Source organism: Populus alba, chromosome 9, assembly GCF_005239225.2.
Source record: "Populus alba chromosome 9, ASM523922v2, whole genome shotgun sequence".
Classification (NCBI taxonomy): domain Eukaryota; kingdom Viridiplantae; phylum Streptophyta; class Magnoliopsida; order Malpighiales; family Salicaceae; genus Populus; species Populus alba.
This window is the reverse complement of record NC_133292.1, coordinates 6,662,749-6,686,389: the sequence shown is the minus strand read 5'-3', so window position 1 is coordinate 6,686,389 and position 23,641 is coordinate 6,662,749. Positions and strand designations below refer to the sequence as shown.

Sequence of the window (23,641 nt, the reverse complement as noted above, 5' to 3'; positions counted from 1 at the left end):
AAACTAATTTTTCAGTGAGAAGATTTTCTTTCGATTGACGAGAGGAAAATGACATGTCATTTGGGTTGATTTTCAATATATATATATAGTGTATTTTGGTTTTTTTTTTATTAGATTTGAAATTTTTTGTTACCCTAATTTTTCAAAACACTTCAGAAAAATGTAAAATCAACTAAATTATAAGATATTAAGAATAATTTTCCGATAGATTTTTTTTTCGGACACTAGATGCTATTTGGACACCGGTAAACATCAAGATGGATGAAAGTTTGCTTTGTTCTTAGGATAAATTTTAATTTGTTTTTATATCAATTTCATTAAAATAAAATAGAATAGCAGAAAGGAGATAGATTATACTTTGGAAGAAGAAATTATGAACTTACCAGATGTTTAAAAAATTATAAAATAGAGATGCGATCTCTTTTAACATATTGGCACCAAACCATTTCAGGTGTTAAAGATATAAATTAAAAATTTAGAATGGATCGAGAATTTTAGAATAGAGATGCTATCTTTTTTTCGGCAAAATCATTAAGAATTTTAGAATGGATTGAGATTTCTGTGTTAAAAATTCTATTTTTCTCTGGGATTCATGCATGTTATCTCAGGCTTTAATATGACGATTCAACACTTTATATATGAGACTATATTCTTACTGGTCATTCCCCTGCCATGAAGTAGGGGGAAAGAACAAGAAGAGTTCCTACAAACGAGGCTTCTAGCTGTTCTGGAGAGGACGAGAGGCGTATAGAAAGCTCTGTTTGCTTAGTGTAAGAGAGGTTAAAACGTTGTTAGTTTTGCAAAAATGTCTGGTAATCAGCCGGCTTACAAACCAAAAAGGTCCCGCAACTTATCCTGTAGCAACCATGATGTAACAAGAGACAACAATGGCAGACAGTGAGCTCGACATAGACATCATTGTCGTTAATAGATAACCCGCTACCGTTCATAATAGCCGAAGGAAGGATGGATTCATGTTCATGGAGGTCCAGAAACTTGGAAAAATTATGCAAGAGTATGGGCTCCTCGAACAAGCTCCTAAACCAGGCCACATCCTGTCAGCATGGGCCTATTATCTCCATGGGCTCATACAATGATCACTGTTTCTTATTCTGTTTTTCTCCTTCGAACTCATCACTTCCATTGGTATTGTCGAACCATTACATTGCAGGGTGACACGCACAATTCCCTGTTGTCTCTCTAACTCTGAAAGCTTGAAAAAAAGACAAAAAAGAAGCAATGTTAAGAGCATCTCACATCCCACCAGTAGCAACACCAGCACTCTCTGCTCTCAAAATCTCTCTGATCCCCGCCCTCTCACTGTCTTCTTCACTTCCTCACCTTTACAAACTCTCTACATTCGCTCCACTTCATAATTTCCTTCCAAAAACAGCACCACCCAATTCATCTCCTATCTCCTTCAAAAGGTTCTTACCAATGTTGGGTCACCACCCTTGTCCCAAAGGTACATCTGGGCAATTCTATCAAAAACCCTATGTTTCTTTTTTCCTAATTTGGTCTGTTAAGCATACATAATGGGACTTTGCATCAAAAGTTTTGATTATTTTGTGCTCTGTTTCAGCTTCGTTTAGTTCTGGGAGCGGCACTGGAGGTGGAAGAGAGTTATTGGTGCAGCACTTGCTTGTTAAAGAAGATGACCTCAAGCTTTTGTTGGAGCTTCAACAGAGAATTTCAGGAGGTTAGTCACTATTATACATTTGATGTACGATGCAGAGTTTGCTTCTTGAATTGATGTTTTATTTTTATATCAAGACTGCATTGATAATTTATATGGCGATAAAAGGGTGTCTTTCTTTGGAAAAAATAGAAAAGAGTGTGTGTTATGCGGTTTAAACTATTATACAAGATTTATTATAAAACTCATTTTTTATTGTTCTTTTTTCCATTCTAAGGAGGAGAGGATTTGAGTGACCTTGCAGTGGAATACTCATTATGTCCATCAAAAGAAGAAGGAGGGATGCTTGGCTGGGTTAGAAAAGGGCAAATGGTATGTGGATTGCGATGAAATTCATTTTCATGCGTGTTGAAAATTTTAAATTAATTCCTTAATTCCTGGTTGGTATTTTGTATTCACTAATGGGAGGTTCACCAGGGAACACATGGTTTAACGAGAGTATGGTTTTTTAAGTTGCATTGCTGTTCCATTTCTTGCCAGGAAGGTAGGAGCATGCTGTTAATAAGTTTAGTGGTTATATCATAGTTGGTGGCCTCATCTGCAAATTTGGCAAACAAGTCCTGGTACCTTAGGAAGCTCAGTTTTAATGAACTGCCCAATGAATTCAATGATTTGCCTTACCATTTTAAGTGTAGATGGATGGATTGGCTTTACTCACACTCAAGACACCAAAGATACGAATAACTCAACTTTACCTGGCGACTACTTTGATAATTAATGTTCATGTGTCACAGGTACCAGAATTTGAGGAAGCTGCTTTTAGTGCCCCTTTGAACAAAGTTGTAAGGTGTAAAACTAAATTTGGGTGGCATTTGTTGCAAGTTCTTTCTGAGAGGTATGCTAAAAAATCCTATTCCATTTGATTTCTGTGCCAAAGAGAAGGCAGTATTGGCACCTACTCGTACTTTTCCATGAATTTGTTTCTTTTGAATCTGTAAATTGTGCTACCAGGGAAGAATCTCTACTTGGGGAAATTCAAGCAGATGAGCTCCATGTAAAAATCCAAGATCCTACATTTGCCAAAGAAGCTCAATTGATTGATGTTCGAGAACCTGATGAAGTGTATGCTCTCTTTTTGTATTTTACTCTCCTACTCAAGCATCCTTTTTTTTTTTTTTTTTCTTTCTTTCTGAAATTAAGTTTTATAGATGACTGACATGTCCTCCAAATTCTTGATATTTTTATCCTTCATGATTTTACTGTGTTTATAACTATAGCATGTTTCAGTTCGAAATCTTGTTATTATTCTTTGGGTGATGATTTAAATATGAGCAGTTTTTTCCAAGTATTGTGTGGATTAAAGAAGTTATAGGTTGATATTGTACATCCGACAATCATCCATAGTAAGGGAAGAATTGTAAGCACTGTCTGCATATTTAGGGATCTTGCGTGAACTTGATTACTTTGCAGTATTTTTTTCTAGAAAAGGATCTAATTCAGCAGTCAGTTTAATTAGAGGATTAAGTGGATTATACATAGCAGGTCTTCTTGCAATTGTCAACTTGCGAGATAAGGAGTTATGGGTAAATGTTTATAATCCATGAAATTGAGGTTTGTTCTTAAGCAAAAAAATCTGGTGGAGGGGAAGGGAGGCAGCTCTCACCATATCTCCTTGTTGGGTGCATGACAATATGCGTGCTCTAAGATTTTTTGGTATCCCCTTTTTTTTTCTTTTTCTAATTTGCTTTTCGTTTCCTTTTTGTTTTGTTCCCTTTCCAGTGATTTACATTTTAAGTTTTAACTGCTCTGATCATCTCTACATGATAGGGCCAAAGCTTCATTGCCAGGTTTTGAAGTACTTCCCCTCCGCCAGTTTGGAAGCTGGGGACCAGAAGTTACAACCAAGTTTGATCCTGAAAAGGAAACTTATGTTATGGTGCGTGTATTTGTCATTTAGTGCATAAAGTTTCCTCTCTATTGTATAATCTTATTTCATACAAATGAAGACATGTTATGATATGAAGCATCTTATCTGTACTGATTTTCCACATATATTTAATAAACAGGGCTTTTTTTCAGTTTTTTTATGCCCTTTCCTATTGACAAGAGGGAGATTTTTTTTGGCGTATTCACTATTTTTCTTAAGAGCATTGCTGCTAATGGGTGTTCCAAAGTTTATAATGTGATGCATAGCCTATAGTCTGAACCGAGATAGTCACTTTTGTGGTAATCTTGCTGCAGTTTTATATTCTTTTGTATTTTCTAATTGCCTTGCCATATACTTTATTGATCTTCCTGGAGTGCTGTGACAAATGCCTTTAATTTCATTGGTATGAATTATAGAAAAATCTATTTACTATCGCAGCAATTTCTTTTGTTGAGGATGCTTGGTAGTATTACTAAATTATGCCTGCTCTTAGACAATCTCAACTTTTGAGAGATAGCAATTGATCTGGTTAATATCTTTATGCTGTTCGGTTAATTTTCTCCTAATGAGTTTGAACATAGATAAAAGCCACTCCTTTTTTTAGAATGCTAAGTAATGTTTTGTTTCCAGTGTCACCATGGGATGCGGTCACTACAGGTTGCTAAGTGGTTGCAGTCTCAGGTAAACTTTATCTTTTATACTTCTTTTCTTTAGTAACGATAAATAAATTGCTGTAGGGGTTGTGAGCTACCACAAGGAAACAAGCATTGTAATCTTTTTATTTCACTGTGTTCTTTTTAGTATGTTGTTAAAGCTTATTTCAGAAGGAATATCATCTTAGTACTTGATTTTGTCATCTATAAATTTAAGTTGAAATGCCCCGTTGGGAAACGCCATCTTTCAATTTTCAGGGAAAAGAAGCCATGATAATTATCTGATGCTCTGTATCATCAAATTGGATTTGTGTCACAGCCACCATTATAGCTTGCTTCTGTCTTCCATGAAATCGTTCTTTATTATGTTTTAGTACTTCCATGCATCATCTTCCTTGAGTTTTAATGTAGCAATGGCAATCTTTCTGCGCCATTCACAGACATCCTTTGTAGTTTTGCACATGAATCTTTAAAGTAACAGTGCATTAAGCAGGCTGTGCTGATTTCCCTGTTTTAGAATCTGTACTATCAAATTAAAGATGACCTTGGATTTTTCTTGTACGTTTTCTGGTCCAATCCCACATCAGTCCATCTTACCAGTCTCTGTGGTCCACAGTTGTCACTCTGTCTGATCACTAGGATCTGCATTAGCCCCTACATGCTTTGGTCCCGATCAGTATTTGATTGATCCTGTATTAGACCATGCTGATTTTCCTGTTTAATGCTCTGCATTATTTAGATTGTGTCAGAAGTGTCCATTACAACCCCTTGTAGTCCAGAGGAGTGATTCTTCTTCATTTCCTGGGACAACCTTGCATCTTTCCCAAAAAAAAAAAAAAAAAAAAAAAAAAAACAGAATAAGAAGCCAGTGATCCTTTTTTTTTTTGGGTCCAATTGGTTGTTCTGTGTATTTCAGCAAATTTATTACTTTCCTTCCGTTTTTTTCTGCAATATCCACAACTTTATGCATTTAAATGCTACTCTGTAGTCTGTACGGGTTACAGAAGGCATTTTTTCTGAAGAATTGCCCTTGTTTCCAACTCCACGGAATTGATTCTTCGACAATTTTTGCACCTAATTTTATTTTGTTAATGTGGTTCAGATTGTAATCTCACTGTTTCATTGATTCTTGATTATTCAGGGTTTCAAGAGAGTATTTAATGTGTCCGGGGGCATACATGCATACGCTGTCAGGGCCGATCCATCAATTCCTACGTACTGACAAGCCCATTTTTGGTAATTGAGTTACCTTGCTTCAGTTGTTTCTCTTCTCGAATCGATACTGTTGTGATGTTGTATGCAACAGCTATTGGGGTTTTTTGAGAAAGAACATGAGATAAAAGGGTTCTCTATAGAAATTTTTCTTACGAGTTCTGCAGTTATTCCCCCAAGAAAAGAGAACAGAATGAGTTTGTCTTGTTTCCTGTATCTTATTTGATGTAACTAATACCAGAAATGGAATTTTCCACTCAGAAGATGTCATACATTTGCCACTGAAGGGCTATGGAATTGAATTAGTTTTCTCCAATAATTTAACAGTAGAGTTGGGAAGCATCTATGGAGGACACCCTCCTTCGACTTTTTTGGAATATGACCCGTTAAAAAGTAAATTATAGTGGGTGTTCATTCAGCTGATAAACACCAGAACCTACGCGATAGTGCGAATGTGGTTAAGTTGTGATGCTTGCGCAGTGTTTTTTGATGAAACAGGGGCGTTGGCGTTTAATTAGTAAATTTTGACTTTAAGTTTGCTCTGGTTTCAAGGGGTTGAAACCCCATAACTGTGGTCCCGATAAAAAAAAAAAAAAGGAAGAAGAAGAAAGACAGAAAAGGAATGCATTATGCTGCAAATGTGGCAACCTGGTTTTGTTTTGTTGAAAAGGTCAGTCCAGAGAGAAGCAATCTAATATTTCTGTTTCATATGACCACCACTGTTAATAAATTTTCTCTGTAAAATAAGGCCAGGGCAATCCTTGAAATACCTGTCACGGCACAGCGAAGAACAGTTGATAAGTTTGCAGTCTCCTAACAAACGAAAAAAATCCAGAAATCTACTCTCATTGTGGGTAAGTACAGAGGTATCTGTCCCACCATTTTAGCAAGATTGCTAACTATGACATTAGCTGTGCGATCTATTAATATCTTCACAATAGGGAATACTAACTGAACTTTAAAAAGAGACAGCAAACCGTCATTTAATTTTCCCGGGAAACTCTCTCAACCAACAATGGTTATTTGCTTCCCACTAATTTCAGAACAAGCGCCAAAAATAGACTCATTCAACACACTATGCACACGCCATACCCTAAAATCCCTCATTGTCAATCCTCTTTCAGTCCTTGCACCAAAATCCAACCTGTTTCCACTCATTTTCTCCCTAACATTTTTATGACTCTTTCTAATCCTCTCTTTCCTCACACATCTTCCCTTCCCCCAATCAAAAAAAATTGAGGGACTCTCTCCTTAATCCACCACGACCACTGTCGCGGCCGCCCATTTTGTTTCCCTTCCACAATGGGCAACTGTTGCTCCAGAGGTGGTGCCCAGGATGCCTCAGCTAACAAGGAAGACACCACCGAGATTACTAATCGTACCAATGGTCAGCTGGGCGCTCCCTCCACCACCCCACCTTCACCCCCTCCAGGAGCTTCCCCTAAGCCTGCCAAGGTTACCCCTATTGGACCTGTCTTAGGCCGTCCGATGGAAGATGCAAAATCCATTTACACCATTGGAAAAGAACTTGGTAGGGGACAATTCGGTATCACACATTTGTGTACTAACAAGGTCACTGGCGAGCAATTCGCATGCAAAACAATAGCCAAGAGAAAGCTTGTTAACAAGGAGGATGTGGAGGATGTTAGGAGGGAGGTTCAGATTATGCACCATTTAACGGGTCAACCTAATATTGTGGAACTCAAGGGAGCCTACGAGGATAAACATTCGGTTCATTTGGTGATGGAGCTATGTGCTGGAGGAGAGCTCTTCGATCGCATTATTGCCAAAGGTCATTATACGGAGCGTGCTGCAGCTTCTCTGCTTAGGACCATTGTTCAAATTGTGCACACCTGCCATTCCATGGGAGTCATCCATAGGGATCTCAAGCCGGAAAATTTCCTTTTGCTCAACAAACATGAGAACTCCCCGCTCAAGGCTACCGATTTTGGCCTTTCTGTGTTCTACAAGTCAGGTTGCAATCCTATTCATGATACCTTCTTTCTCGTTTTTTTCCTCAATATCGACCGGACCATGAATGAAGAAAGGGATGGGAGAATAGCAGGCATGTCATTGGTACAGGTGTTAACAACGGGTTTTTTTTTTTCTTTCCTTCCTGACAGGAGAAGTGTTCAAAGACATTGTTGGGAGTGCTTATTACATTGCACCTGAAGTCTTGAAGAGAAGATATGGACCAGAAGCTGATATATGGAGTGTAGGGGTCATGCTGTATATTCTTCTAAGTGGTGTTCCTCCTTTTTGGGCAGGTAAATCTTGCTTTACCAATTTTCTCTTCTAATCATAGATGGTATCAATGAGATTTTTTATGCTAATGTTAACCTGGCAGAATCGGAACATGGGATATTCAATGCAATCCTACGCTGCCATATTGATTTTACCAGTGATCCTTGGCCTTCAATATCACCTCAAGCAAAAGATCTTGTTCGGAAGATGCTAGCTTCAGACCCCAAGCAAAGGATGACTGCCATCCAGGTTCTCAGTAAGTGCGCTTTAGCTCTACCATCTTCAAATGATATGCAATAGTGATTTCACAAGACATCTAGTTTGTAATAATGCAAGGATATTATTCACCCATCAGTAACTATTGAGCAGGTTTCTGATTTAGTGTGTTTGGTTTTCATTAGGTCATCCATGGATTAAGGAGGATGGAGAAGCTCCTGATACTCCTCTTGACAATGCAGTGTTGAGTAGGCTCAAACAATTCAAAGCAATGAATAACTTCAAGAAAGTTGCTCTAAGGGTACTACAAAATTTCACCATTTTGAAATAAATTAAACATGTGTTGCATGACTTGTGCTTATCTTTCCCTCTTCACAAAACGGGATTAGGTCATTGCTGGTTGTCTATCAGATGAAGAAATCATGGGATTGAAGGAAATGTTCAAGGGCATGGACACTGACAACAGTGGTACCATAACACTTGAAGAGCTAAAACAAGGACTTGCTAAGCAAGGGACAAAACTGTCTGAATATGAAGTTAAACAATTGATGGAAGCCGTAAGTTCTAGTCCATCTCAATGCATAAGATCAAAACATCATGTTGGAGAAGACAGTCATGCAAAATTCTGAATTCTTTTATATATCTTCAGAATCTATTAATAATTTCTCTGTTGTTTTTCCTCCTACTTCCTTAATAAACAGGCTGATGCAGATGGCAATGGGATTATAGACTATGATGAATTCATCACAGCAACAATGCATATGAATAGAATGGATAGAGAAGAGCATCTTTACACTGCCTTCCAACACTTCGATAAAGATAATAGCGGGTAATAACATTAAAAAATATGAAATTTGCTTCTTTAGATTTTACATCAGTTTAGCAGCCTTGGTAATCTAATACAAATGCTCATTTTTATGAACTTATGCATATACGTAGGTACATTACAACTGAAGAGCTAGAGCAAGCTCTGCGCGAATTTGGCATGCATGATGGAAGGGACATAAAGGAAATCATTTCTGAAGTAGATGCTGATAATGTAAGCACCAAATTAAATCTTAGTCAATAACTTTAATCCTATATTGTATTTTCAATTTGTGATGACAAAATCCTGAATATTTTCTCAGGATGGCCGAATCAACTACGATGAATTTGTGGCAATGATGAGAAAAGGAAACCCCGAAGCCAATCCAAAGAAACGGCGTAATGATGTATTTGTTTGAGTTTGTAGAGGATGAATGACAGGGAAAACAGAAGTACTATATAAGTTTTGTTTTCTTTTAATGAGAGGGGAAGCTGTAGGATATGCAGAAGCAGCCATCAGAAATTTGGTAGTTCAATGTGGATGTATACCTGTGAAATGAGTGTGCTATTGTCTCTCTCATCTCTAAACAATGTAACTATTCAAAATGAGTCATTGCTTACAGATTATTTAGGGAAGTAAAGGGTCCATTTTGTTTTTCATTGCATTTGTTCCTCTCCAGTTTAGGAATGTTTTTGTGATTCTGATTGCTCTAGACTTACTAACAAGAAATTTTATGTTGTTTTTAGGAACTCTTTGTTCTTTTGGTAGAATTTATGCTTCCTGTTTTCTCTTTAGCACAAGATTTTTTTTGTGACAATTCAGATTAAGAGATGAATAGAAGACATGCAGAAATGATAAATATATACACATAAACAATTGGCAGACATTCAAAGAACATCATTTTTCATTCTTTACAGTAAAACTCAGCTGAATCTTTGGTACAATTTGAGCAGTTCCAATTTCAAAAATCCTTATGCATTCCTGTCCTATTTCGAATTCATAAATTCTGTTTCTCCTTGTTCACAGTGAATCAACAGCACAACATCTTCATTCCATTAGAAATGAGAGAATAATGATATCAAAACTCAGCGTTGTGAGGCATCCATAAGTTGTGGTTGTGCGTGCATTACATATATGCAGAGGGGAACCCGCCAGTATTGACACAATTTAAAAAGCTTTGAAGAGCTTTTAGAACTAAATGAAAGGTTTGACCCCCTCAAGCTATCACCTGTGTGCTGTGCCGACATCTTTGCTTTTCTGTTCAGCTACACAATCACGATACACGGTTTAATTTTTCTTGAACCGTTGGAAATAATTACTAGTCAGTTTTTCTCTTAATCAAATCCTATTAATTTAGAAATACAACAGACTTAGTGTCCGTTATTCGTCGTTGGAAATAATAATGTTAATGTACTGCAACCATATTTAAAAAAAAAAACAACAACTCTGATTATAGACCTAATTGTATTAAATAAGTTGATTTTATTTAGATTAGATAAAAAATTAAGAAACATCAATAGATCAATCAAATTTAAAAGAAAAGAGAATAGAAAAACCCGGGAAAAACAATTTTTAGTCTTAAAAAAACAAACTATGTATTTCAATTCATAGCTTGTTAAATACAGAAGAAAAAATTGAGGTAAAAATGATATAAAAATTGGTCCTTATCAATTCGAGTTAGCATATTGAACCTGAAACCTTGCTAATTAGGGTCGAGCCAATCCAGAATATCTCGCCAAACCTGCGAACTAGATCATGAGATTTGAATAACTTAATAAAAAAATAAAAAGAAATATAAATATTTATTTTTTAAAAAAAACTGAAGTTAACTTTTCAAAAAGTCATTAGATCCAAAGAATCATATCTCGAAAAACCATGAAGTACAATTCTCAATCAATCATATGAAATTAAAAAAATAATTTTAATTATATAAAAGGATTTTAAAAAATAGCAATAAAATGAATGAGTATTAAAATTGAAATACAAAATAAATGTTATATTTTGATTAAATGAAATTGAAAAGAAAAGTCAATTTAGCAAAAGGACAAAAAAAAACTTAAAAGACTGAGGATATAAATTGATATAAAAAATTAAAATAAATATTTTATTGAAGGATAAAATTGAAAATAATAATAACATTTACAAAAAGGTAAAAATAAATCAAAATCAAAACAATGAGAACCAAATTGGAAAAACATGATATCATCAATTTGGATTAAATCAACTAAACTTTTACAAAAGGATTAAAGAAAACAAAACTTAAAATCAAAAGAATAATGATCAAATTGAATATAGCAAATTGCGATGGAATGATGAAATTAAAAACAAATAAAACTTCTATAAATGAGATAATAAAAAAATTTAAAATCAAAAGAAGAATAACTGAAGTTGAAATACCAATAACAAGTAGGGTTAATATGCAATTTTTAGAGGAGAAGAGAAAAAAGAAGAAAGAAAAAAAATTCACTAATGACAAACAGGAGCACTAATGTTGATACACACCGCTCCACATGAAAAGGGACACGATGGTGCTTCAAATGACATGGTGGAAGGGCATTTTAAAACTTTATGAGTCTCCACATGTGTCTCTTAAAGAGAGTGAATGCCTCCCAAGCCTTGAGGAGTGCGTTTGTGCACCATACTTTTTTGTTTTTTTTTTTTTAAATTTTTTTTATATTTATTAAGTATCAAATTGCTCCTAAGGTGATTTAATAATAATGAAAATAATATTGTAAGAATATGGAAAAGCTCCTTGACTCCAATTTCATTTTTTTTTTTTTTTGCTTTTAAGAGCATTTTAATTGTTTCATTATTTTTTTTATTTTATCAAATACCAAATTATCTCTCAGATGATATTATAATAAGGAAAAAAAAACATTGTGCAAATATGGAAATGTCATTTGATGCCAATTTTAATTCTTTTTGCTTTCAAAGATATTTTAATAGTTTCACATTGTATTTAAAATAAAATAAAAATATTCTTAATCAATTTGATAATAACTAATAAGCAAAAATTCAATGCTCTTAAAAGCTGTGTTTTTTTTTTCAAGAGTAGAAGCATAATTATCATTATATTGCTTTAGTAAACAATGTCCCTTAATAATTTATAGATACAATGTTTTTATAAGTACAATAAGTTTCTTTTAATAATAATAATAATAATAATAAGAGATGCCTTGATTACAAGATTGTTACGTGTAAAAGGAAAAGTGAAAATAGATTGTTACAAGAGTGTGTTTGGTATTACGATAGTTGTTATGGTTGTGAATTTGAAAAAAAATTATTTTATAAAAGGTACTTTTAGTTAGGTTGTTTTGAAAAAATAGGTGTTTATTTAAAACTATGGTCGAAGAAAAAGTAGTTTAATGTGTTTGGTTAAAAATATTTTTGAAATTGAGATTATAAAATAATTTTAAAAATATATATTAATATTGATGGTTTTAAATTTAAATATTGTAGAATTAATTACTCCTATTACATCATGAAATAAATAATATTTTATATAAAATATTTTTTATAATTCCATTAAACTATTTATAATTTCATTACGTACAAAATTCATTCGATAAGAACTATAGTTTTCATAATTTTTTGAGAGTGTAATAAAATTAGATAAAATATTATCAGATATGAAATTGATATTACAGTGCGAGTGAATTTTATTCACTCTATACTAGATTTTCAAGAAAAAAAATATTGTTCACATCACAGTGCGAATGAATTTAATTCACTTTAAATTAGTTTTTTTTTTTAAAAAAATTATTAAAAAAATTAACACAATGAAAAAAAAATATTCATGTAATTGCATTGTTCACTGAAAGTGCAATTATAATGTATAGTGTATCAATGTACACTGATCATACTAATTGCATTGTTCACTAAATAGTGCAATTAGCATGAACAGTTTTTGAAAAGCATGAATTCCCTGCTTCCTATAAATCGAGTTCCTATCACAAATAAATGGTGGGATCTATTTTTTTTTGTTTTTTAACAATCCATAATCAAACAGTTAATTAGTGTGTTTTAAAAAAATTACGAATGCTAACATGTAGCCAAATGGGTTCTAAGTAGTCAATCCAATCTAGAGAAAGGGGAGGCAGAAGACAATTATGCCAATTTCATCTCAATCAATCATTAATCACCAATATTTATAATAGTATGTAAATTAAAAATTTAATGTTATGTGCTTTGTTTTCAGCCATACGTTCATTATCGAAGTTAATTTTTTATATATATTAAAGTATAAATGTATGTGTGTTTGAAGAGAGAGATTAGCAGAGTATTTTTGTTTTTGTTGTCACACAGTATTTTTCAATTTTTTTTTTTTGTTTTTAAAAACTAATTCACTCTCTCCACTCAATTATATAAACAAAATTGTTTTAGTTACTTCTCTATAATAGTCAAAATAAAGTTACTGATAACTTTAAATTATAGTAACGATTATCCATTGACACCTCCTAAACTGCACTTAGTGTAAGGATGAACAGTCCGAAATTACTTGCCATGATGACGGGTATTACTCCTAATTTGATGGGAGTTAAATCACAAATAATATATTAATCCTTAACAGCTCAACAACGCTGTGCTATGAAGTAAAACCAATTAAATATACACACACGTGAGAGTTGAAAGGAAGTGGAATCTCAGACCCACGAAGCAATATCTTAATTTCTTGAAAGGAAAAGAAGACAAACAAATTTAAACTAAAAGAGGCAAGAAATGAGAGAAAGAGTTCGAGGATAATTTTATTTAATCTGGTTAATGAAACGTCCACATGCGCTCCTTGTACCAAACCGACAAATCACTCCATATTAAGGAATGATCCAAGGCTTCCAAGCCAACTAACAACGTACGTAGAGATCACCAGCATACAACTAAACAACATGAATTTATACTAATTACTTGATAAACAGTAGAGAAACCTTGATAGATGCATAGATCCTTAAGCAAGATATGCGTTAGGTTCCAGGCGTGGAGTAACCATGGCGGAAAGGGGTACTGCCTTCTGCAATGCAAGACCAAAGACCTCATCCATGTTGAGCTCAACATCTTTTGGCAATTTCCAATCAAAAGAGTGTACCAATGTGCCTAAAATGTACTGTACTAGCACAATCCCCATTCTAGTCCCGGCACAAATTCTTCTTCCAGCTCCAAATGGAATTAGCTCAAAATCATTTCCTCGAGGGTTGATTTTCGCATATTTCTCACTAAAAAATCTCTCAGGAGTAAAGTCTAGTGGATTGTCCCATACATCAGGATCCCTCCCTATGGCCCAGATGTTGACACTCAGTCTACTGCCTTTGGGGATAAAGTATCCATTCACTTCACATGCTTGGTCTGCTATCCTGGGTAAGTTTAGAGGTGTAGATGGGTGTTTTCGGAATGTTTCTTTGCATATGGCTTGCAGGTAGGGAAGTTTTGGTATGTCAGATTCCTCTAGTCGCCGGTTCCGACCAATCACTTGATCCATCTCATCCTGAGCTTGTTTAAGGATGCGAGGGCTTTTCAACATCTCAGCAAGTGACCATTCGATTATGCTCGAGGAAGTGTCAGTGCCGGCTGTGAATAAGTTCTTCCAAAACAAAACAAAAGCGGACGTAAGTAACGAGCTAATAATATATTTTCTTTTTGGAACATATTGATCATGTGTTATTGATTCGGACTCCATCTCTTCGCATACAACGTCGCATACAGATAATACACACACACACAGAGACATAATATACATGCAGACACACGCGCACACACACACACACACACACACACAGACATAATATACATACAGACACACACACACACACACAAAAAACCGTGCATGCATGGTAGATCATGTGCAATTTATATGTATAAGCACAGAATCTAGCTAGCCAGTTACGAAATTTGTAATTAAAATGAGACGGGAGAGTGAGACATACCAAAAGAAGAGCCTTAATGTTGGTAAAGCTAAGCTTCTCACCATCCAAATTTTCTTGGTTAGCCATGAGAACGTCCAGAAAATCCGGCTTTCCCTTGCGTTCATGAGCCGTTGCCATATGATCCTCCAGCATTTTTGTCAGTAACACATCAAACCTTCGATGTAATCTCTTCATCCCACGTTCAATTCCTTGCAAATCCATCCAAGCAACCGACGGTATAAAATCGCCAACATTGAATAACCCTGCGCTTGTCATGAGCTCCACTACCATGTCCTTGAACTCATTAGACTCTGAACCTTTAGTAACAAACACACGACGACTAAGTATGATTTGTCCTATCATATTTGCCATGGCATAGGTCAACATTTCTGGCACCACCACAGGTTCGCCTCTTCGGCTAGCCTCGCACATGGCGCGAAGCATGTGCCCTAGCTCGGTTACTCGGACATGAGCCCAATCCTCCAGAGCCTTACCACCTAGCATGTGTAGGTTACTTAATTTGCGTAACAATTTCCACCTTGGTCCATAATCTGCAAAGACCATGTCTTGTGCATTATAGGCTAAATGAGTTGCACCTGCATTTGGGGGACGGTTTGAGAAATTTAGATCAAGGGTTTTGAGGAAGGCTCGAGCTGCGTCCGGGGTGGAGGCCACAACCATGTTACAAGTGCCCATTTTTAAGTACATGACGGGACCGTATTTTTTGGCCATTTTGGCTAAGGTGGCATGGGGCATGGCTCCTAGGACGGGAATAGCACCAATGATCGGCCACCCTCGGGGGCCTGGAGGCAGTCGACGGGTGGACAGTTTTCTGATCAAACAGCGAGTAAAAAGGTAGTTAATAAAGAAGAAGAGAGCCGCCATGGTGAGCTCCCAAAGAAGGACCATGTTTAAGGCCATGGCGTGGTCGAGATGGTGCAAAAGCAACACCAGCTTAATAACTAATTACCACGAGTGATTAGTAGGTATGATCATATGCATGGTTTGCGAAGCAAGCAATAATTGATTTATATAACGATCCGCGCAACCTTGACCGGAGGTTAGCTCGGGCACGGGGGGTTGAGCCTTCCACCTAAAAGTCCTGACGAAACCAGCTGCGCGCGTCGAGACAGCACGAGCTATTGATTTTTATTTCTTTTGTCAAAATGAAAATAGGTTAGGTCGGGCACGTGAGGCTGAGCCTTCCACCACAAATACCTGACCAACCAGATGTATGGAGACAAATGCAGGAAGTACTGGTCATTTTCCGCAAGTTTTAATTTCCTTTCTCGCATGAAAAGAAAAAATCAAATTAAATTCTCATCAGTTTTTTAGCAATATGTGAACGTAAATACAATTTATTTTTCATCAGGCAGAGAGAAGTCTCGAACACAAGATTTATAAAAAGAGAGACATTAATTAGTTTTAATTGAACTAAGCATATATAATATAATTAAAGGCTGAAAAGGCATATTTTTCTCTCGAGTAACTCCAGCCATCATCCATTAGAGTCCTACATAATTTACTTGTGAAGAAATTTACTGTTAAAATATTAACACTAAGTAGTGATGATGGAGTCAAAATCGAAACTTTAAATTTATTGAATGTTATTAATATAGTCTTATTACCTTTACCAGACAGCCTTATGTGCGTTTAAGTGATGTTACGTACGTACACTAAGACAAAAAAGTAACTGCAAGTAAGTTATAAAAAATCACTTTAAGTGAGAATATTTCACTTGCATTGACTGAAAATTATATCATAATAATTAATTAAGAGGATATATAACAATTTTTTGGCTTGAATGATCGAATTCCCCCCTGAGCCAAAAAAAAAATAGTATTTGTTTCCATTAGGTACCATGCTTTGTCCTTAATTATTTTGTTTTTTAAGGGAAAGAGAATCAGCTAACTTAGATGGTAAGATAGTTCTTTGAAAATATTAACATATTTTAAGGTGAATTGTTTCATATATATTACTTTTTAAGGAACAGAATATCAGCTACGTACCTGCACATGTACTTAGATGGTAAGATAGTTCTTTGAAAATAATAACATATTTTAAGATGAATTGTTTCATTTATTAAGATGACAGTTACTTCTTCCAACCCCCAACCACTTCCAACTAGAGTGGGAACAGTAGAAAAAAAATTAACAAATAGTATAGTTTGAAAAAGTAATCAGAAAAATAGTACAAGGCACACCTCCCAAAAAAAATTATAATATTTACAATAAGGATAATACTTATTTATTATTAAAGGATAATATTTTAAAAATAAACAAATATTATTTTCAATCTCATGTTATTATAAAGATAGTATTTATTTAAATTTAAAAGATATGGTATTTCATATCCAACATCGACATGTGAGGGATTGATATCTAACCTTATTAAAAGTGCTCGTTGCTAACTTGTCATACATGTTTTAGGACGTCAAGCTCAGATGTGGACTCGCGTTACCAGGAATAAAAACATGAGAGCGGTAAGGCCCAAAACGGATAATATAAGATAAATTAGGTCTGACTGTTACATTTGGTATCAGAGCTGACCTCACTGGCTGCCCCGTTGTGCTAACAGGGTCGTCAGACTCCTTAAGGGGGGTGAATTGTTATATCCCACATCGGCGGGTGAGGGATTGATAGTTAACCTTATTAAGAGTGTTGGTTACTAACTTGTCATACATGTTTTGGAACGTAAAACTTAGATGTGGGCTCGTGTGACCAGAAATAAAACCGTGAAGACGATAAGGTCTAAAACAAATAATATATAAGAGGTTGGTTGGGCTGTTACATGTAGATTGAAGAAATTAAACTGTCAATTAATACTAGACCAAACTATTTAAAATAAAATACACACTAGGTCACACAGTACAGCGAGCAAGCAAGCAAGCAATCGTTTCACGGGTGAGATTTTCATTCCAGATATCCCGGACAACGAAAGGAGAACGGTTTTTTTTAGATTAATACTCAAAGCAATTGACTAGACTCTATAGCAAAACAAATAAATCAATCACTAATTAATCATGCACGTTACGTTACATTGCATTCTCCTTTGATACGGTACTCCACGCTTACAAGAAGTCTTTCCAGTTGATCACTGGCAAATTTTACAATTCTAAAGCATTATCTTTATTGATAAAATATTATTTTTTGAATTTATCACCTGATCTGTTCCCCCTCGCCGTATCTTTTGAATTTAAATAAATATTATATTTATTGCGTTTAAAAATAAATAAATATTGTATATTTATTTATTTTTTAAAACTAAAAAATTAAAAATAATTTTTAATAAAATTTTATCTGCCATATTTTTTTTTTAGAGAGACGCGTACCATCTTGTATTTAATATTTGTGAAAGCATATTTTTTTTTAAAAAAAGGAGAAAAAAATAGGTAATCTTGTATTCTTACTAGTTAAAGCTTTTAAGTGATTACTATTTAAAAAAGTCATAGCATGGCAGGAAACATGCATGCTACCATATAGCTATTTCATCTCAAATCATTTAGGAAAAAATGCAAACTATATTTCCAACATAAACTTATATCGAGCATGGGGTAAAAACCACTAGCTAGCTGTTCACACAGCAGCCCATTATAATAACACGAAAATTATATGATTTTTAGCAATTAATAACAGTAGGTTAGCCATGGCATGTGAGCTTGAGGCCCCCCTGGATTTCCATCTAACTAGCTTCCAGACAAGAATAGTAAGGACGACACTCGTCGTCGACGTTCGCCAATGGAATATTATAGTAAAATTGTTGCATTTTTTTATTTTGAAGAGGCAGATTATGACACGTCAGAATAGTAAAAAAAATGTTGCAGTATCCATAACTAGCCAATCATAAAAAACAAAAGATGGCAATATATTTTTTTTTAAATATTGAGCGGGTTAGACATGACATGTGAGATTGAGGCCCTCTAAATTCCCAACCTGTTAGCGTGAAGACAAGAGTAGTTAGGATGAGATTCATGAATATCAATCAATCATCAATGAATAATGAATAGAATATAGTAAAATCATCAATGAAGGGCTAAGATTATGACACGTCAAAATTATAGTCATGTTTGTAGTGGATCCATGTTATGTCATGTGTAAGGGGAAAAAAAAATCAAGATTCAAGATGTTATCCGTTGCTTAACTCACAAAATTTAAAATTTATTTTATGAATTTTATTAGGTTTAATACGTTTATTCTTTTACAAAAATTGTTTTTTTAGTTAATTTTAAAAGTATTTTTTATTTAGAAATGTATTAAGATAATATATTTTTTATTTTTATTTTTTAAAATTAATATATTACAATAATTCATGTTATGTCATGTGTAAGGAAAAAAAAAAATTCAAGATCCAAGATGGTATCCGTTGCTTAACTCACTAAATTTTAAAATTTATTTTATCAGGTTTAATAAGTTTATTTATTTTAAAAAAATTGTTTTTTAGTTAATTTGAAAAGTATTTTTTATTTAGAAATGTATTAAAATAATATATTTATTTATTTATTTTTTTAAAATTTATTTTTAATATTAATATATTAAAATAATTAAAGAAAATTTAAAAATTTTAGAGAGTAGGGCTGGCCGCAAAAACAAATACAAATGACCCCTTTTTCGTCGTCTTTCCACTCATATTTCTAGATATCTTTCCCTGATTTTATAATTTGAATATAAACCCACGCATGCAAGGATGGTTACGCTTCACCGAGAAGTATTTTGTCCTCCTGCTTCACCGAGAATCAAGCGTTCAGTGTATTTTGTCCTCTTGCTTCACCGAGAATTGTGCGTTCTGGATTTCCGTCTTACAGATTGCAAGAAAACCCTTACTTGTAAGATTACGCTTCATCTGATTTTTGTTTATATTTCCAAGCTACCATCAAGTTAATTTACAGATGGGCCATTTTATAGTATATGCATACTGATTGTTGTGATAGCGATGTCTTAAAGGAACATTTCAGGCCAATCTATATTTTTTTTAAAAATTAATTTTTTGTATATTTTAGATTATTTTAATATATTTTAAACATTAAAAAAAACAAACCGTACAAGAATCGATGATGATAGAGCAACAACAAAGTTATAACTGATGTCAGTATGTCACTAAAAAACAAGGCAGTAGTTGTACATTACTATTAGGTACAATAAAAAGGACATGTGATGTGGAAGGCTCTTCCTGCATTGCCAGAAGAACATGCCTCTTGGACTCTTCTGGTACCCTGTGACGGGGCCTCTTGAGTTGTTTGAGCTCGCCCTTGTAAACATCACCTCTTCTTGCTATCCTCTTGAAGGTTTAAGATTTCATTATGGTAATAATATTATATTCATATTTTAAGGCATGAAATACAGATTGGAACTCAAGAAAATATATATATCATGAACCAATTCAACTATATCATTTAATTTCAAGGCGTTGGTGTATGTCATGAGTGTAGCTAAATAGCATAGCATTGAAAGTTCTCGCTAGAGGAGCATCTTTAAAAATACACGAGAAGACAATTTAATCTCAATTAAAAAACAAGTTGCCTTGAAAATAACAACGTAATTAATTAATTAGTTATAGTGGTTTTTATTTATTCTGTTTTTTAATTTATTAATAAAATAGTAAAAATAAAATAGAAGAAGGTGAAAGAAATGCTGAAGGTTACAGAGGCTGAAAACCAAAAAGAAAGAAAGGAAATAAAGAACAAAACGTTTTGGCTGCTTAATCTGCAGTACAAGCTTTCTATATTGATTGTCTCGTTAATTTACAATGAAGAAGCAGAAGGAATATATATACAGGTATCAAGGCTGACTCATTAGCCTTTCCCATGCAGAAAGAATTTGTGCCCACGCACAGTAGCATGGGTAACAGATTTTGTTATAACAATAAAGGAAAGCATAACTACCTATAGCTGTAAAATGAAAAAGATTACTAATCATCCTTTTTCTTTTAGCAACATTACATCCTCCTCCTCGTTCTTTAACAGCCCCCCGCAAGATGGAGCATAGTAGTTGACAATGCCCATCTTGGACATATGAGAAGATAATAGATATGCAGGCAAGGCTTTTGTAAACACATCTGCCAGTTGACATTTTGTAGACACATAGGCAGTTTGGAGGACACCGGTTTGGATGTTGTCACGAATAAGGTGACAATCTAACTCAATATGCTTGGTGCGTTCGTGAAAAACAGGATTCGAAGCAATATGTAATGCAGCTTGGTTGTCACAATGCAGCACAGCGGGGTGAGGATGAGAAATATGAAGGTTTGTTAGAAGGAAACGCAGCCAAGTAATTTCAGAGGTAGTGATGGCCATGGCACGATACTCAGCTTCTGCTGACGAGCGAGAGACCACGGATTGCTTCTTGGATTTCCAAGAGATTAAAGAGGAACCAAGGAAGATGCAGAAACCAGAGACAGAACATCTAGTATCAGGACAAGATGCCCAATCGGAATCACAATATGCTGTGATATCCAGATTATTTGCTGAAGAAAAGAAAAGACCCTGGCCTGGAGCCCCTTTGATGTATTTCAGGATTTTGAAAGCTGCAGCTAAGTGAAAATCAGTAGGATGATCCATGAACTGGCTGAGAATTTGGACACTATAAGAAATGTCTGGCCTCGTGATGGTTAAGTATAGAAGTTTTCCAACCAGCTGCCTGTAATATGTAGCATTAGATATAGGATTGCCCTCCTCTTTATTGAGCTTCAAGTTCTGATCCATAGGAAGCTTAGAAGGTCGAGACCCGAGAGTGCCAAAGTCAGCAAGAATATCGAAAGCATATTTTCTTTGACAAATCTGTATGCCTTGTGAATTGCGGGCAATTTCAAGTCCTAGAAAATACCGTAATTGGCCCAAGTCTTTGATTTTGAATTGCTTGTTGAGAAAGACTTTAAGATCTTTAACAACAGCAGGAGAGTTACTGGCAACAATAATATCATCGACATATACTAGTAAGACTGTAAATGATCGACTGTCTTGCTTGATGAACAAACTATAATCTGCCTTGGACTGATAAAAACCGAACTGAAGTAGAGAGGTAGAAAATTTTGAGTACCATTGGCGTGAGGCCTGCTTTAACCCGTAAAGACTTTTAAGCAATCTACAAACTTGATGAGGATGACCATGAGTGTATCCAGGAGGACGTTTCATGTAGATTTCTTCCTGTAAATCGCCATGAAGGAAGGCGTTGTTGACATCAAACTGATACAAGCCCCAACCTTTCACAGCTGCTATGGCGAGGAGGCAACGTACTGTAACAAGTTTAGCAACAGGAGAGAAAGTTTCGTGATAGTCAATACCTTCTTCTTGAGTGTAACCCTTGGCCACTAACCTTGCCTTATACCTTTCAATGCTGCCATCAGAATTGTATTTGATTTTATAGACATATTTGCAGGCAATAGGTCTCTTGCCAATAGGCAGATCAGTCATGATCCATGTTTGGTTATCCTCCAGAGCTTTCAATTCATCTTTCATGGCCATGCACCAATGAGGATCATTAACAGCTTGAGCATAGGTTTGTGGCTCGGTGTGAGAAGAAATTGAAGCAGAGAATGCTTGAAAAGGTAAGGAGAATTTACTGTATGCAAGATATTTACTCAAAGGAACTGCGTTACCTGAAGGAGCCTCAGTTGTGGTGTCTTGGATTGGATTGGATGAATTGAAGGAAGCCAGTTGACAATGAAAATCCTGCAAGTATTTGGGAGCCTGTTTCGGTCTATCAGATTTGCGAACAGGAAGGTGAGATGGAGAAGTGTGTGAAATGAGAGGTGAAGAGGAATCAATATCTAAGGATTGTGAGTCAGGTGAAATAGTTGGGGTTGAAGATAAGTTTGTGGAAGTGGAAGGTGAAGGAGAAGTGTCAGGAATAGAATTTGGCAAAGGTTCTAAAATGGAAAAAGAACTAGGAACAGAAAACTGAGGTGAAGTAAGAGGAGGCAGAGTATCAGAATGGAGAGAGTTGGGAATAGGTAGGTTGAAAGGAAAAATTTGTTCGTGAAAAACCACATCTCTAGATAAAAGAATTTCACGTGTTTCCAAATCTATCAATTTATAGCCTTTGACCCCAAAAGGATAACCAAGAAAAACACACTTTCTAGCCCGAGAATCAAATTTCTTTCTGCCCTGACCTATAGTAGTTGCAAAGCAAAGGCAGCCAAAGACCCGTAGGTGGTGATATGTGGGACTAGTGTGAAAAACTGCCTCATAAGGTGTTTGATTGTGTATTAGAGGAGTAGGAATACGGTTGATAATGTATGTGGCAGTGAGGACACAATCATTCCAGAACTCAAGAGGTAAACCAGCTTGGAATCTAAGAGCTCTAGCGATATTTAGGATATGTTGATGTTTTCTTTCAACTATGCCATTCTGCTGGGGAGTTTCTACACAGGTTCTTTGGTGAATGATGCCATTTGTATGGAAAAAATCTTGCATGTGGAATTCGGCCCCATTGTCACTTCTTAGATACTTAACTTTAGCTCCAAATTGAGTGTGAATAAGATTGCAAAAGGATTCTATAAATTTACGTGTGTCTGACTTATGGCTGAGCAAATAGACCCAGGTACTACGAGACAAGTCATCAACAATGGTTAAGAAGTATTTACTCCCGTCATAAGCTTCAACAGAACATGGTCCCCATAGATCACAATGTATAAGTTCAAAATTGGAAGAAGATTGATGCAGGCTGAGATTAAAGGGGAGTCTATGCTGTTTTGCCAATGGACAAATTGAACAAGGAGCTGTATTAATAGTAGAACGTGGAGTTTTGATTACAACAGGATCTTTAATTAACTGTAATCTGGAATTGGAGATATGGCCAAGGCGATAATGCCATAGATCAAAAGGATGAGTGTTTAATGTGGTATAAACAGAATGCAGATGGTGATTGTCAAAATACTTGGATAGTTTGCACATCAAGGCATCTGGAGATACTTCAACATGCTTAAGATGGTAGAGACCATGCTTCATTTCACCCAATCCAATCGTCGTCCATGACATGAGGTCCTGCAGAAAACAAGCAGTGGAAAGGAAGACAAAACAACAAGAAACATTTCTGGTTAATGTTGGAGCTGAAAGAAGGT

At 35.2% G+C, this 23,641-nt stretch overlaps 3 protein-coding genes across 3 annotated transcripts; 2 read left to right on the top strand and 1 right to left on the bottom strand.

The window, feature by feature from the left end:
- Positions 1 to 1,128: 1,128 nt before the first annotated feature.
- On the top strand, positions 1,129 to 5,747 carry LOC118027632 (rhodanese-like/PpiC domain-containing protein 12, chloroplastic). Its single transcript, XM_035031029.2, has 8 exons — positions 1,129 to 1,465; positions 1,583 to 1,699; positions 1,914 to 2,008; positions 2,431 to 2,531; positions 2,648 to 2,758; positions 3,464 to 3,572; positions 4,194 to 4,244; positions 5,358 to 5,747. The coding sequence occupies exons 1-8, from the start codon at positions 1,240 to 1,242 to the stop codon at positions 5,436 to 5,438; spliced, it is 891 nt and encodes a 296-aa protein (XP_034886920.1). The 5' UTR covers positions 1,129 to 1,239; the 3' UTR covers positions 5,439 to 5,747.
- A 134-nt stretch (positions 5,748 to 5,881) lies between these two features.
- Positions 5,882 to 9,334, top strand: LOC118027633 (calcium-dependent protein kinase 34). Its single transcript, XM_035031030.2, has 8 exons — positions 5,882 to 7,403; positions 7,552 to 7,695; positions 7,776 to 7,928; positions 8,074 to 8,189; positions 8,278 to 8,445; positions 8,590 to 8,717; positions 8,828 to 8,927; positions 9,016 to 9,334. Exons 1-8 carry the CDS (start codon positions 6,731 to 6,733, stop codon positions 9,109 to 9,111), a joined length of 1,578 nt encoding a protein of 525 aa, XP_034886921.1. The 5' UTR covers positions 5,882 to 6,730; the 3' UTR covers positions 9,112 to 9,334.
- Positions 9,335 to 13,413: 4,079 nt separating this feature from the next.
- On the bottom strand, positions 13,414 to 15,596 carry LOC118027605 (flavonoid 3',5'-hydroxylase 2). Its single transcript, XM_035030999.2, has 2 exons — positions 14,609 to 15,596; positions 13,414 to 14,265 (listed from the first exon to the last, which is right to left on the bottom strand). Exons 1-2 carry the CDS (start codon positions 15,506 to 15,508, stop codon positions 13,636 to 13,638), a joined length of 1,530 nt encoding a protein of 509 aa, XP_034886890.1. The 5' UTR covers positions 15,509 to 15,596; the 3' UTR covers positions 13,414 to 13,635.
- Between the last annotated feature and the right edge of the window lie 8,045 nt (positions 15,597 to 23,641).

Coding starts and splice junctions, on each gene's coding strand:
- LOC118027632 (XM_035031029.2), top strand. CDS start 1,240: ATGTTAAGAGCATCTCACATCCCACCAGTAGCAACACCAGCACTCTCT. Junction 1,466..1,582: donor TCACCACCCTTGTCCCAAAG/GTACATCTGGGC, acceptor GCTCTGTTTCAG/CTTCGTTTAGTTCTGGGAGC. Junction 2,532..2,647: donor TTGCAAGTTCTTTCTGAGAG/GTATGCTAAAAA, acceptor TTGTGCTACCAG/GGAAGAATCTCTACTTGGGG.
- LOC118027605 (XM_035030999.2), bottom strand. CDS start 15,508: ATGGCCTTAAACATGGTCCTTCTTTGGGAGCTCACCATGGCGGCTCTC. Junction 14,266..14,608: donor ACATTAAGGCTCTTCTTTTG/GTATGTCTCACT, acceptor TTGTTTTGGAAG/AACTTATTCACAGCCGGCAC.
- LOC118027633 (XM_035031030.2), top strand. CDS start 6,731: ATGGGCAACTGTTGCTCCAGAGGTGGTGCCCAGGATGCCTCAGCTAAC. Junction 8,446..8,589: donor TTAAACAATTGATGGAAGCC/GTAAGTTCTAGT, acceptor CTTAATAAACAG/GCTGATGCAGATGGCAATGG. Junction 8,718..8,827: donor TTCGATAAAGATAATAGCGG/GTAATAACATTA, acceptor GCATATACGTAG/GTACATTACAACTGAAGAGC.